The sequence below is a fragment of the Eleginops maclovinus genome, chromosome 18, assembly GCF_036324505.1.
Source record: "Eleginops maclovinus isolate JMC-PN-2008 ecotype Puerto Natales chromosome 18, JC_Emac_rtc_rv5, whole genome shotgun sequence".
Lineage (NCBI taxonomy): Eukaryota > Metazoa > Chordata > Actinopteri > Perciformes > Eleginopidae > Eleginops > Eleginops maclovinus.
This window is the reverse complement of record NC_086366.1, coordinates 927,725-943,828: the sequence shown is the minus strand read 5'-3', so window position 1 is coordinate 943,828 and position 16,104 is coordinate 927,725. Positions and strand designations below refer to the sequence as shown.

Sequence of the window (16,104 nt, the reverse complement as noted above, 5' to 3'; positions counted from 1 at the left end):
AGTTCTGATTTGTGTTTCTATATCTGCATCCTCTCTGAAGCTGCAGAGTTCCTCCTGATGGAAGAGGTTTGGGACGCTGTGGCTCGTTTGCATCTGTCGGCCTCCGTAGTTGTTATCTTGCATATCAGGGAAATGTAAATGTGCTCTCTTATGAATGTCAGATACTGGTAGATTAAAGACTCAGCAGCTGAGATAAAAGGAGGACGATGTTTATCGTGATGCAGGTTAATGATCATATGTTTCAGGGCCATCCTCTATAAAGGTTGATTATTCATGATATTAATAAATAATAATAAGTATGGATGTATTTCATGCAAACGAGGCCACACTTCCCTCTCGGACAGTTTCGGTTGCGTTTCGTTGGGAAGCTTCTTCTCAGGGTGTTTCTCGGGGGAAACACGGTGAGCATTTGGCAGTGTCTATGAGGACCGTTTGATACGACACATCGAAACTAATCTCAACACAACGTTACTCCTGCAGCTCCCTAATGGAAACAAGTAGAACAAAGTGACATCAGAGGCATGCTACCGGCCACCGTGACGACCCCGCCGCGGCGCCGGTTCGATTCACGACCGGCCGAGCTCCTCCGTCTGAAACACGGCGTCGGGACGGGATCGCGTTTAAAGGGTTTCCGGACAGTTTTCCGGACTCTACAAACAGCAGCCAAACAACAACAGCAGCGGGGGGGGCGGGGTGGCGGCTCTATCTGTCGTCCAGTTTTGGCGAGTCCACCGGCTCTTCGTCTTCGTCGTCATTCGCTCCGGCGGTAAGTCGCTGGCGGGCGAAATCTTCGAAGATTATGTCATCGTCGCTATGGGGAGGGGGAGGGGGAGGGGGGGGGAATCATAAAAAGACAAACCAAGAAAAATCAGAAAGACAGACACTAACACAGTTGTGCCTTACTTTGGTTTGTAATTCAATTCCTATGCTAAGTTTGTACGTTAGATTTAAGAGAGTTTGAGTTGCTCTGTTTTTATCTGTGAGTTTCCTTCTTGTAAACGCACCACTTTGATTAACTGCAACGTCACATATGTGCGTTCCAGTTGTACTGGGAAGTGGGAGTTTCCAAGTTCCCACTCGGAAATTTGAACAGGAACGACCCCAGGAGACCAGTTGGAAACTCGGAGAAACCTCGCCGTACCCGAGATCATCCTTCAATACTGAGTCTCCGCATGTGAACATTGAGAGGACACTTTGAAAAGTGAACATTTTGTCATTGAGACACAAAAACAGAGAGGAAGCTCACTTTGTGTCGAACTGGATCAGGTTTGTGTCGATCGGAGCTTCATCTGGAGCTGCACAGAGGAGAGGGAAAACATTTACAGACACATCTCTACTTTAAAGAGTCCTCTCCTGCTGATGTTCAGGTGTATATCAGTATGTAGAGTCTCTACTTTAAAGAGTCCTCTCCTGCTGATGTTCAGGTGTATATCAGTATGTAGAGTCTCTACTTTAAAGAGTCCTCTCCTGCTGATGTTCAGGTGTATATCAGTATGTAGTGTCTCTACTTTAAAGAGTCCTCTCCTGCTGATGTTCAGGTGTATATCAGTATGTAGAGTCTCTACTTTAAAGAGTCCTCTCCTGCTGATGTTCAGGTGTATATCAGTATGTAGAGTCTCTACTTTAAAGAGTCCTCTCCTGCTGATGTTCAGGTGTATATCAGTATGTAGTGTCTCTACTTTAAAGAGTCCTCTCCTGCTGATGTTCAGGTGTATATCAGTATGTAGTGTCTCTACTTTAAAGAGTCCTCTCCTGCTGATGTTCAGGTGTATATCAGTATGTAGAGTCTCTACTTTAAAGAGTCCTCTCCTGCTGATGTTCAGGTGTATATCAGTATGTAGAGTCTCTACTTTAAAGAGTCCTCTCCTGCTGATGTTCAGGTGTATATCAGTATGTAGAGTCTCTACTTTACAGATTTTGCTGGCGTTCACAGTAATGGCTCTGCTGTAAACACTGGTAAATGTCAGATTAAATGTCCTGCAGAGTCATTATTGACGAGCGTGCGGTGTACTCACCGTCTGTGTAGAAGGACTCCTCTAACGGCTTCGGGTGCATTAACGTAAACGGCAGCTCCACAGAGACGTCACTGAAACACAAATCATCAGAAGCACCGCCATAAAAACAACCATAACCCTCAGAGGCTTTATTACACACATCTATTACTGGGCCTATTATCCATGAGGCTTTCAGGGGCCCTCTGTAAATCTCAGTGACAGAAGGAGAAAGATTACCTCGCAGCCAGATCTCCCAGGAGCCTGAAATCAAGAAACATTAACGCTTTAGTTTCATATCATTTCTGAAGAAGGGGGAGGTCTTTCTTCAGCCCAATCACCAAACTCTTGTTATTTGTCCTGGAGCTTCAAATAAAACAAGTGAGAAACCAAGACCCCCTCTTTCAAAATATGACTTTTTATCATCTCAAGAGTTAGCAAACACAAACTGGTGAATGTGCTACAACGAGCCAAAGTCTTCCATCAAGGGAAACTCTGCAGCTTCAGAGAGGATGCAGATATAGAAACACAAATCAGAACTCATGCAGGAACATCTGCAGCATTTAGACAGCTGGAGACCAGGGGACACTAAAGAGAGACGCACACAGCTGGAGACCAGGGGACACTGAAGAGAGACGCACACAGCTGGAGACCAGGGACACTGAAGAGAGACACACACAGCTGGAGACCAGAGGACACTAAAGAGAGACGCACACAGCTGGAGACCAGGGGACACTAAAGAGAGACACACACAGCTGGAGACCAGGGGACACTAAAGAGAGACGCACACAGCTGGAGACCAGGGGACACTAAAGAGAGACGCACACAGCTGGAGACCAGGGGACACTAAATAGAGACGCACACAGCTGGAGACCAGGGGACACTAAAGAGAGACGCACACAGCTGGAGACCAGGGGACACTAAAGAGAGACGCACACAGCTGGAGACCAGGGGACACTGAAGAGAGACGCACACAGCTGGAGACCAGGGGACACTAAAGAGAGACGCACACAGCTGGAGACCAGGGGACACTAAAGAGAGACGCACACAGCTGGAGACCAGGGGACACTGAAGAGAGACGCACACAGCTGGAGACCAGGGGACACTAAAGAGAGACACACACAGCTGGAGACCAGGGGACACTAAAGAGAGACACACACAGCTGGAGACCAGGGGGACACTAAAGAGAGACACACACAGCTGGAGACCAGGGGACACTAAAGAGAGACGCACACAGCTGGGACTGGGGACGTTCAGGGTCATAAGCTGTCTCTGTTGTTGTCTCTGTCTCTGTCTCTGTCTCTGTTGTTGTCTCTGTCTCTGTTGTTGTCTCTGTCTCTGTTGTTGTCTCTGTCTCTGTTGTTGTTCTCCTGAAATGTTTTCTGGTCTTTCTTTAACAACGTGATCACATGACTCCTGATGTCACTGCAGATCTGCTGGAAGCTAGCTCACTAACGTAGCTAACCGAGTCATTTCAGATGGACTGATGAACTCTAACGGGGTTTGATTTGGTCTCGGCTGATCATTTGAGATAATTAGTTAAAGTCACTCACCCGCCTCGAGATACGACCAGCTTCACTTTGACTTTGTATGACACGATAATGCCGAGGATCTCCTTATTGGCTCCTTCCCTCAACCTGAGCACAAACACATTCAAATGGACCAATAAAAAGCCCGTCACATACCTACCTCACTGCAGAAGGAGAAGGCAGGATGGTGCTTTCTATCACTTCAAGGTTTCAAGGTTTTATTGGTCATATGCACAGCAGGTACAGCGTATATGTTGGCAATGAAAATCTTATATCCCATGCTCCTCAACAACTCAACGTACATGGTGCAGATCACTTGCTTTTATTTGTGTAATTGTATTGAGTGAGTGGGGGTTTGAATACTCTACGTACAACAACCAATATTCAGACTAAATTGAAGAAACACAGAAAGAGATAAAACAACAAACCACTTGCAACCCGGCTCAAACTTACAAAACCAATCTGAATGTTTATGTTTTCCCATACAACATTAGAATTCTGAAAAAGACAGGATTCTGAAATGTTTGAAAAAGTCTCTCACTTTTTTCAGAAGTAAAAAAAGTCATTTTACCAAAAATAAAATCAGGTTGTTTTATTTTATGAAAAAAGCCACGATTCTTGGAACTTCTGAATAGAATGTAATTCTGAAGAAGGTCATAAATCTGAGATTTTATGAAAAAAAACAGATTTTTGTTTAAAAAAGTCACAATTACAAGACTTTCAGGAAAAGTCAGAATTCAGTTTTTTCTGTCACTTTTGTTTAGACCTCAACAAATCACACGTGACCCTTTGTCCTCTCCCGAATCATTTCTTTCGTAACTATATTCACTATTTTGAAGAACTCCACACTAAGTTGCAGCATTGTGTGAATCAGGTGATTCAAGAGTTCCCCCCTGTCCCATGGGTCCTGAAGGCATCATGTTTTGACTCACAGTGTGCTGGAGGCCAAGTTGGTGTCCTCGTGCTTCAGCTTCCCGTCTAGAGCCAGGCCTCGCTTCTCCCGGTTGCTGGCCAGAAACGGAGTGAGGGTGAACACTTTGCAGAACGTCGAACTGGGAGCGACGAGATCGCTGAGGACAGAGAAATATAGAATAACATTAAAGATATTTTCACGCAAACCCGGGTTCAAACTAAAGGTTTGTTTGCAGATTATATGAAATATTTTAGCTTTGGTAAAGATTTTGATGCAGTGGAACAAAACTTAAAAACAAAGAGTCCTTCGTCACTTCGTAAAGGCCCAGATTAGCATGAACATCACAAACTAAGGTGCAAAGTTACGGATTAGTTCAAAGATTCACGGACACAGTGAGACATTAGCTTACACTAACATAGTGTGTGATTCTATATTCTAATTCATGTTCACGCGTTACATTTTTAATACACAAACAGCAGAAGATTCCAGATCAATAAAAAAGAAAAGACAAAGAAATGAAACTGACTCTGACTCCTCGGTGGCCACCGGACATTTGTACTGCGCCGTGTTGAAGAGGCAGATATCTGCGTACTGTCGCACTGCGGACACACAAAGCACCGTCAGCAACACAGGGGGCAAGCATCAGCTCCTGTACCTAAAAGCAGAAGTACTCAGGTCTTGTACTTGAGTAAAGTAGAAGTACTCAGATATTGTACTTGAGTAAAGTAGAAGTACTCAGGTCTTGTACTTGAGTAAAGTAGAAGTACTCAGGTCTTGTACTTGAGTAAAGTAGAAGTACTCAGATCTTGTACTTGAGTAAAGTAGAAGTACTCAGGTCCTGTACTTGAGTAAAGTAGAAGTACTCAGATCTTGTACTTGAGTAAAGTAGAAGTACTCAGGTCTTGTTCTTGAGTAAAGTAGAAGTACTCAGGTCCTGTACTTGAGTAAAGTAGAAGTACTCAGGTCTTGTACTTGAGTAAAGTAGAAGTACTCAGGTCTTGTACTTGAGTAAAAGTAGAAGTACTCAGGTCTTGTACTTGAGTAAAAGTAGAAGTACTCAGGTCTTGTTCTTGAGTAAAGTAGAAGTACTCAGGTCCTGTACTTGAGTAAAGTAGAAGTACTCAGGTCTTGTTCTTGAGTAAAGTAGAAGTACTCAGGTCTTGTACTTGAGTAAAGTAGAAGTACTCAGGTCTTGTACTTGAGTAAAGTAGAAGTACTCAGGTCTTGTACTTGAGTAAAGTAGAAGTACTCAGGTCTTGTTATTGAGTAAAGTAGAAGTACTCAGGTCTTGTACTTGAGTAAAGTAGAAGTACTCAGATCTTGTACTTGAGTAAAGTAGAAGTACTCAGATCTTGTACTTGAGTAAAGTAGAAGTACTCAGGTGTTGTACTTGAGTAAAGTAGAAGTACTCAGGTCTTGTTCTTGAGTAAAGTAAAAGTACTCAGATCTTGTACTTGAGTAAAGTAGAAGTACTCAGGTGTTGTACTTGAGTAAAGTAGAAGTACTCAGGTCTTGTTCTTGAGTAAAGTAAAAGTACTCAGATCTTGTACTTGAGTAAAAGTAGAAGTACTCAGATCTTGTACTTGAGTAAAGTAGAAGTACTCAGGTCTTGTACTTGAGTAAAGTAGAAGTACTCAGGTCTTGTACTTGAGTAAAGTAGAAGTACTCAGGTCTTGTACTTGAGTAAAGTAGAAGTACTCAGGTCCTGTACTTGAGTAAAGTAGAAGTACTCAGGTCTTGTACTTGAGTAAAGTAGAAGTACTCAGGTCTTGTACTTGAGTAAAGTAGAAGTACACAGTAAAATACAGTACTTAAATCTACTAACACAAAGGGACACACAAACAAACACAGAGTGGTGCGTTCAGGGACCTGAGATCTTCATCTTCTTCACCGTCTTGTTGGTGTTGTTGGTGACGTGGACGTTGACGCTGATCGGCTCTCCGTGGTAATAAATCTGAGAGAGAATAGATCTATTATAGATGATATCCATTATTATTAGTGCTAATAATGTCTATAAGAATGAATATGAAATATTGTCTTGTTTTTATAATCTCAGTTTTTGAAGATAGTTTCTGTTCTGCATCTGATCGATGGGGGAGTGTACATGTACATGTTGACGGGTAGTACTTTAATCAGCATTTTAATAAACCCTTTCTGCAGTACAGACAGCTGTAGTTCCTGTCGATATGAGTGTGTTATAAATGTTATATATCATGTAGACACACCTCTTTGTCCAGAGAGGCCTCCAGGTGCAGCGGTTTGTCCGACATCAGGAACTGTCGAGTGGTCTCTGCGGTCGGCTGAGGGCCCGGCTTCTCCGGAGCAAACTGAACTTTCCTGATCACCAGACGCACAGAGTTCCTGCACAAACAAACACAACGACACAACGACATCAACGACACAACGACACAACGACATCAACGACACAACGACACAACGACACAACGACACAACGACATCAACGACACAACGACACAACGACACAACGACACAACGACATCAACGGCACAACGACACAACGACACAACGACATCAACGACACAACGACATCAACGACATCAACGACACAACGACATCAACGACATCAACGACACAACGACACAACGACATCAACGACACAACGACACAACGACACAACGACATCAACGGCACAACGACACAACGACACAACGACATCAACGGCACAACGACACAACGACACAACGACATCAACGACACAACGACATCAACGACATCAACGACACAACGACACAACGACACAACGACACAACGACACAACGGCACAACGACATCAACGACACAACGACACAACGACATCAACGGCACAACGACACAACGACATCAACGGCACAACGACACAACGACACAACGACACAACGACACAACGACATCAACGACACAACGACATCAACGACACAACGACACAACGGCACAACGACACAACGACACAACGACATCAACGGCACAACGACACAACGACACAACGACACAACGACATCAACGACACAACGACATCAACGACACAACGACACAACGACATCAACGACACAACGACACAACGACACAACGACACAACGGCACAACGACACAACGACACAACGACACAACGGCACAACGACACAACGACACAACGACATCAACGGCACAACGGCACAACGGCACAACGACACAACGACACAACGACATCAACGACACAACGACATCAACGACACAACGACACAACGACACAACGACACAACGACACAACGACATCAACGGCACAACGGCACAACGACACAACGACACAACGACACAACGACACAACGACACAACGACATCAACGTTACATTTTGACTCATAAACCATAAAGTGGTGTTAATCTGTGGAGATTATCCTGCTGAGCTAAACGTGACAAAGGGATTATTTTCTGACATAATCCAAAATCACGTGGAGGAATCCCATTGGACCAGGGAGGTGCTGCCTTCAGGGACCAACTCAGAAATCCCATTGGGACCCCTTGCAATGCTAACTTCCTGGTCTGTCCAACAAACATTCCTCATTAGTGCACCACTCTGTGTTTCTGTGCGAGCAGCAGGCAGCGCTAATGCACGCCGGGTTTCACTTACATCCATAATTCATCTCTTTACTGCGCCTCACTTTTACCTCTTGTGGATTTTCTCCTCAACGTTTTCTGCACAGAAAGCCTTCACCTCGAAGTCCACGCCGCAGGCCTGGAGACACACCAGAGGACGTTAGCGCTGACTGTGCAGTAAATGCATCGTTACCTATTTCTGGTTATTTGGCGACTCCCTTTCAACATGTTGCATTCTCGTTGTGGTGGGTTCACGTCTCGTTTTACCTTCCCTGTGTCCTCGGGGCCCGGCTGCAGGGTGACGGAGCACGGCAGGTTCAGAGGGATCTGCAGTCAGGGAGAAATAATCAGAAGGTTTTTTAGATACGATTCGTGATCACCATCGATCTGTTACATCTGTTTTAGTCTTTCTGCAACCTTAGGTCATTTTGAGATTATGTTGCACCCTTATTTGAGTTATTTTGGGGGGGGTTCCATCTATTTTTACAAAACTATGTTTATTTGTTGGTAATTTGATCAATCCTTTTAGTTGCTGTGCACATAACGGTTGTTTTGCACCAAGTTTTCCAAAATGTCCCCTTTTTTGGTTCTTTCTAACTTGAAGCTGACTCTTTATAGGAGAGGGCTGACAGTGTGGTTTCAGGGAAATACGTCCTGTGATAAGACAAACTGTTAGCATGTTAGCTTGTCTCTGCAGTACCTCGAAAGTGAACGGGTGTGCGTGCTCTCCAAGTTTCTTGATCAGGCGTTCCTGAAGACGAGTCAGACTCTTCTTCTCTTCGGGCACCAGAGGAAACGCCTGGACGTTCGCCACGAACAGGTCTTTCCGAAACGTCAAACCGAGGACGTCCAGGTCCTCCCGACCGTACCGGAACGCACAGGTCAGAGTCACGAACACTGACGGGAACAAAAAACTGAAACTCATATTTTATATATTTACACGGTTTACTGTAAAGAGCAGGGGCTCGTTTCCCTGAGGAACCCCACAACGTGTTAAAGATGGACGACAATGGGATCAAATGTTCAGTAGACAAGATATTTAAATGTCTGCTGTTACTCACCCACTTGGACTGCTGTACATTGACATTATTTAATGTTGTGTTATTTATGTTTGGGGGCGGCAAACCCTAACCCTACGGGTTGCCGGTTCACGTCCCGATCTGACAGTAAAGTCAGTCTATTCTGACCTAAAGCTAGAAATTCAACATTAGTTCTGAAGGTCGGGTGGGGTCACATGTTTCACCTTTCCTCTCCTTCAGGTACTCCGGGTCGATCAGGATGACGCCGTCTGCAGGAAGTAGAGTCAGAAAGTCAACAAGCAGCCAGGCGACGGACAAGTTTCAATGTCAAAAAATAATATTGCGTTCATAACTAAAGTGTCTCACCGACGGGCTCCACCAGATCCACCTGGTCCACGAAGTCTCTCTTCCCCAGATAGACTGTGAGCTGAGGGAGGAACACAGCGACCGATCACAATCAACCGTCACACAATCAAGAGCAAATCAGAAACCATCAGGACCTCAAACAGCCAATCAGAAAGCTTCAGGTCTTCTAACAGCCAATCAGAATCAACCATCAGGACCTAACAACTAATGAGAATGAACTGTTGGACATCTATCAGCAGATGCTCAGAAGCATTACTGTTTATTTCAGCATTTCTTTTTGTTGTTCTGGTACTTTTTTAGGACTGGTGTTTGGATGTCTCTTCAGGGGGCGAGCAGGTGTGAAAACAGACGAGGTCTCACCTTTCCATTGGGACTGGCCTTCTTAAACACTCTGAAACACACACAGGAGCAGGTCAATGACACTGATCATTTCACACCAGGATCAGAAACCCTGTATCCGTCCCTCAAACATTTACAGCTGCAAAGACACAGTGCAGATTACAGGGAAGACTTATATTACACATAACAAACAAAACCAATGAGGAATAAGCACACCGTGACAGATATGTGTGTTCATGATGATATACATACAGAAGGATTATAGAGCTGCTAACAGAGTCCAGTGGAGCTGTTCGACCGCATGCAAAGAGGTTTGTCTTATAGTTCATCATACCCATGTTTATTACTGTACTTTGTCCTATCAGTATGTAGTGTCTCTACTTTAAAGAGTCCTCTCCTGCTGATGTTCAGGTGTATATCAGTATGTAGTGTCTCTACTTTAAAGAGTCCTCTCCTGCTGATGTTCAGGTGTATATCAGTATGTAGTGTCTCTACTTTAAAGAGTCCTCTCCTGCTGATGTTCAGGTGTATATCAGTATGTAGAGTCTCTACTTTAAAGAGTCCTCTCCTGCTGATGTTCAGGTGTATATCAGTATGTAGAGTCTCTACTTTAAAGAGTCCTCTCCTGCTGATGTTCAGGTGTATATCAGTATGTAGTGTCTCTACTTTAAAGAGTCCTCTCCTGCTGATGTTCAGGTGTATATCAGTATGTAGAGTCTCTACTTTAAAGAGTCCTCTCCTGCTGATGTTCAGGTGTATATCAGTATGTAGTGTCTCTACTTTAAAGAGTCCTCTCCTGCTGATGTTCAGGTGTATATCAGTATGTAGTGTCTCTACTTTAAAGAGTCCTCTCCTGCTGATGTTCAGGTGTATATCAGTATGTAGTGTCTCTACTTTAAAGAGTCCTCTCCTGCTGATGTTCAGGTGTATATCAGTATGTAGTGTCTCTACTTTAAAGAGTCCTCTCCTGCTGATGTTCAGGTGTATGTCAGTATGTAGAGTCTCTACTTTAAAGAGTCCTCTCCTGCTGATGTTCAGGTGTATATCAGTATGTAGTGTCTCTACTTTAAAGAGTCCTCTCCTGCTGATGTTCAGGTGTATATCAGTATGTAGTGTCTCTACTTTAAAGAGTCCTCTCCTGCTGATGTTCAGGTGTATGTCAGTATGTAGTGTCTCTACTTTAAAGAGTCCTCTCCTGCTGATGTTCAGGTGTATATCAGTATGTAGAGTCTCTACTTTAAAGAGTCCTCTCCTGCTGATGTTCAGGTGTATATCAGTATGTAGAGTCTCTACTTTAAAGAGTCCTCTCCTGCTGATGTTCAGGTGTATGTCAGTATGTAGAGTCTCTACTTTAAAGAGTCCTCTCCTGCTGATGTTCAGGTGTATGTCAGTATGTAGAGTCTCTGCTTTAAAGAGTCCTCTCCTGTAATATGTCCGTCTTCCTGCTTTAATCTGCTCTACATTTCCTTGCTGTGAATGATGGACCCATCCTGATTTCCCTCAGCAGTCCTCTCAGTGATGGAGGTTCATGTTCCTCAGCAGCTTCCTGTCTCTAATGCTGTCTGACAGCCCCCCCCCCCTCCTGTGTTAATGCTGTCATAAATTAGCTTCCACGGGCCCATTAGCTTTCAGCAGCATCAGGAAGCCACTTTACCGGAAACCACCGAGCCTCACCGGAGCTCAGCACGCCATTACCCGCTGCAATTAGTCCAATCAGACTTTAACACAAAATAAATAAACATATCGCCATCGAACACACACCAGCTGATGTTCATTTATCAACACTGCGGGACTACCACTGACACACTTCATCACATTAGCACAATCATTCTTCACGAGTCAAGGTGTTAATGAGGTGCTCAGCTATGGCAGTGACACCTGGTGTGATTTGGAGAAATGTACACAAACAGATAATGATGGAGATATTTAAAGAAAGGTTATCCTGCTATTGGCTCAGTGTTTATACATGTTTGACTGTTTGTGGTTTTCTATTGTTAGTATACTCTTTTTATTCACCCACAGTCCATAACTCATACATTGTAAAATGTGTAGTTTGCATGTTTTTTTCTTAATTGTCATACTTAAATAACATCTAATTATGGGGTATCTCAAAGTCAGTGTTATCAGCTCGAGGCGACAGACGGTGTTTTGAAGAGGCTATAATAATGTTTGGTCGTTTAATATTTCACACATTTGTCTTTGTATCCTTAAATCCTCATGTAAATGTCGGCGTAGGTTCAAAATAATATTCAGATAATGGAAACTGTATGTTAATGTGGAGAAACGTCTCCTAAGTGTTTGTTGTGAAGCTCGACATCGATCAGGAGGAAACTCTATCCGACGGATCGATATTCTCCGGAGGATTCCCCCGACACCTGAACGCCTCATCAGCAGCAAACTACTGTATGTCGGAAAATCAGCTGGAAAATATTTCAATGTACTAAAGGGGTGTGGAACAATATGCAAGAAATATTCTAGAAATATCCTAAACATGTCCTGAAAATATGAAGGAAATATGAGAAACAATTGAAAGAATATGAAGAAAATGTCAATAAATATAATTATAAAATATATTCAAAGATAAATCCTAAAAAGTGTTTAAAAAGTATCCTAAACATGTGCGATGTTTAGGATAAATATCCTCAAAAATATCCCAGAAATATGAGATTTTATTTTTAAAAAGCCCCAAAAATGTGTGAGAAATGTTTGAACGATGGATGAAATAATGTTTGGAAAATGTTCCAAAAAATATCCTAAAAATGTGAGAAAGACGAAAAGTTTTAAAACAGATAGATGAGCAAAAGATGTTTCGGAAAAAGTCAAAGAATATGAAAAATGTACAAAAATCGTTTTAAATAAAATGTTTTTGAAGATTTCGAAAATATTTGATGAGTTTTAAATGTTTCTAAAAACGTGTGGCAACATTCCCAAGACAATTCAGAAGATTTTGTTAAAGAAATCATCAAACATTGTTTTAGAAAGAGACTGATCAGCTGATGTATATTTGTGTATTAAAAGGTAACATGGGGGTGTAAATGGTTTCTTCAAAATACTTTGTGGCCGTAGAATTCATCCATCTGGTGTTTGAAATTGTTCTCTGAGGTCTTCAAAGAAGAACTCTCACATATGCCAAGGTAAGTTTTCCATTCCATGGCACCTTTAAATCTTTATACTTTTGACCTACTTTTACAACTTATTTCCTGAGACTGCTTTCACACCTGTATGAGTAGCCTAACGTACCTGGCAATAAACTGGATTCTGACTGATATTCTAGAAATATAGAAAAACGTGCTGAAAATGTCCAAATAATATATATGAACATTTAGAAAAACAATATTTCAAAAATAAATCTTATTTTCTTCTGAAGAAAGTCAGAAAAATGATGTGAAAAACGAAAATCCTTTCATGTTTTTTTTGAGAAACAATACAGAATGTGTTTCTTCTGTGGGCAAAAGGTCAGAAGAATGTCCGAAGAACGAAGTGTAGAACAATCAATAACCGTATTAAAACCAATGAGGTATATTCCAGATGGAAGTGGGAGAACGGTGCAGGTCTACGGTTGTAGTATTGTGTGTGGATGCTACCGTTGTTGGGCTTTATGAGCTTGTATAAGAGATATATGAGATTTAATTTAGATGAAGCATTTCAAGAAATGACAACGAAACACCGACGCGGATCCATCACCTCTCTGAGTTTCAGAGGTCTGGTGTGAGCTGCTCTGTGTGTCTCACTGATCTGAACTCATTAATATTCTGCCAACACGAGCAGCCTGCAAACACTGCTGTGAGACACGCGCGCGCACACACACACGCTCCCACGCACGCCCCCCCCCCCCCCCCCCCCCCACACACACAGGGATGTTCAGTCTGACTTCAGTAACATGGGGGTTAAATCCTGTTGAAAGACTCAACATTAATTTAGATTTTGGATTTCAAATGTTGGAAAAAATGTGTCAAAAAACGCTTTAAAAAAGGATCAAATGTAAAGAACAATAATAAAGAAATACATGAAACACGTTTTTCCCTCGAGACACATATTTGAAAACACGGTCATAATTTTTCCAGAAGAACATAAACATTTTAAAACTGAAATAAGTATTTTTTATGAAATTAACAAAAGGTTCAAAGAATTTGTCCAAAACATGTGAAAAAATGTCCATGAAATATTTTGGAAATAATTATTAAGTTTAAGTTTTCTCTAAAAACTAAATTCAGAAAAAATAGTTTAAATATGGAGATTTTTTTCTTGACATTTGATTTGATTTGATTGCATGATAACAAATTTAGTCAAGGAAGAAAAGGGTCGGAAATGTCCCAAACATTTAGTGTAAGTAATAATGTGTCAACTGAACAATATGGAAAACCCTTTTGAGTTCTGAAAATGCCCATATTATATATCTGATCTACAAATGATGTCAAAGGTTCAAAGAATGTCACAAAAATCTTCAAACACGTTCAATTTCTTCTGGAAGAATAAATGGAAATTGTCTGAAAAATATTTTTTCACTTTTCATTAAAAGTTCAATAAAAAACACAAAAACATCGAAAATATGTTTTTTAAAAAAGTGTTCAGTGGAGGATAATGTAATTTAATAAAAATAAAATGATGTTGTTCTTCCTGAAGATCAATAATAACTGAAGAAAATGCAAAAGACAAATATCAAATATTGAAAATGTTGAAAGTATTTCCCCCCTCCTGACAGCGGTCATTTCGACATATTTCACTTAAAATCTGCATGATCAATAAATAAAAAAAGGAAAATATTTGAACAGATCTCAGAGACACGTGCTCCTCCTCCAGGCTTCTGATAACCACATTAAAAACACCAGAGAAAAGAGTAGCTGTTTCCGCCTGCATCAGACTACAGGCTCAAATATTCACCATAAATATATTAATAAAAAGCAGGAGAAGACGTCACACACACACACACACACACACACACACACACACACACACACACACACACACACACACACACACACACACACACACACACACACACACACACACACACACACCGTGTTTTAAGGTCTCTTCCCCATTGACTCACCTCGTTCCTTTATCTCCCATCCTGATGAGCCGACAGAGAGGGAGGCCGTCACCGTGGAAACTGAGGGAGGATCTCTCCCTCCTCCCCCTCGACAGGAAGTCGTCAGACTCTCAGGAGGAGGTTTCCTTCCCCCTCCTCTCTCTCCTATTCACCTTCCTCTCTTTCCTCCTTCTGCCTCCCTCTTCCTCTCTCCCTTATTCTTCCTCCCTATTTTCTCCCCCTCTCTCCTACCTTCATCCTTAAATCTCAACATTTTGTCATTTTTCTGAAAATTTAGACTTTTGCTAAACAACTCAAATTTGTCAAATCTTAAAATGCTTACTTTGTCAGAAATGTGTCGTAATTCTGACTGTGTCCTTAAAATCCTGCCTTTAATCTCAACATCCTGTCTGTAATCTGAAAATCATTTTACTTTTTTCCAAAAATCTCAAAATGTTGAATTTTCAAAGTTATTTTGTGAAAATCTCAGAAATGTTACCTTTTACCAAAAATATAAAAACTCTGACTTGACATGAGCTTCAGTCTGCAGTTGGACCAGCTCATTCGTTCTGGATCAGCAGCTACACCACAAGAGAGTTATTTAACTGGACCCCCTGCAGTTTGCCTACAGAGCAAACAGGTCCACGGATGATGCCATCTCCCTCACCCTCCACACTGCCCTCTCCCACCTGGACCAGAGGAACACTTATGTGAGAATGCTGTTCATTGACTACAGTTCAGCATTCAACACCATTGTGCCCTCCAAGCTCATCATTAAGCTCAGGGACCTTGGGCTCAACAGCGCCCTCTGTGACTGGATCATGAGCTTCCTGACGGGCAGATCCCAGGCAGTGCGGATGGGGAACATCACATCCTCCACCTTGACCCTCAACACCGGAGCCCCTCAGGGTTGTGTGCTCAGCCCTCTCCTCTACTCCCTGTTCACGCACGACTGCGTGGCCACACACAGCTCCAACACCATCATCAAGTTTGCTGACGACACGACCGTCATCGGCCTGATCACAGACGGCGACGAGACGGCGTACAGAGAGGAGGTCAGAGCCCTGACATCTTGGTGCCAGGACAACAACCTCCATCTCAACGTCAGCAAAACAAAGGAGCTGATTGTGGACTACAGGAAGAGGCAGAGAGAAGCACACACACCCATCACCATCGACGGGACTCCTGTGGAGAGAGTCAGCAGCTTCAGGTTCCTCGGGGTAAACATCAGTGAGGACCTGACATGGACACATCACACCAGGGTCATATCCAAGACGGCTCGACAGCGGCTCTTCTTCCTCCGCAGGCTGCGGAAGTTCAACATGGACTCCAGGATACTCTGCAACT

The 16,104-nt window shown here is 42.7% G+C and overlaps 1 protein-coding gene across 2 annotated transcripts; it reads right to left on the bottom strand.

Moving 5' to 3' along the window:
* Positions 1 to 30: 30 nt before the first annotated feature.
* On the bottom strand, positions 31 to 14,853 carry arrb1 (arrestin, beta 1). Of its 2 annotated transcripts, XM_063906496.1 has the most exons (16): positions 14,779 to 14,853; positions 9,750 to 9,780; positions 9,390 to 9,450; positions 9,248 to 9,292; positions 8,705 to 8,901; positions 8,272 to 8,331; positions 8,076 to 8,143; positions 6,659 to 6,794; positions 6,303 to 6,387; positions 4,960 to 5,032; positions 4,453 to 4,590; positions 3,545 to 3,628; positions 2,232 to 2,255; positions 2,016 to 2,086; positions 1,247 to 1,295; positions 31 to 811 (listed from the first exon to the last, which is right to left on the bottom strand). In XM_063906496.1, exons 1-16 carry the CDS (start codon positions 14,796 to 14,798, stop codon positions 703 to 705), a joined length of 1,251 nt encoding a protein of 416 aa, XP_063762566.1. In that variant the 5' UTR covers positions 14,799 to 14,853; the 3' UTR covers positions 31 to 702. The 2 variants fall into 2 exon arrangements, with proteins under 2 accessions (XP_063762566.1, XP_063762567.1); XM_063906497.1 differs by lacking the exon at positions 1,247 to 1,295.
* Positions 14,854 to 16,104: the final 1,251 nt, after the last annotated feature.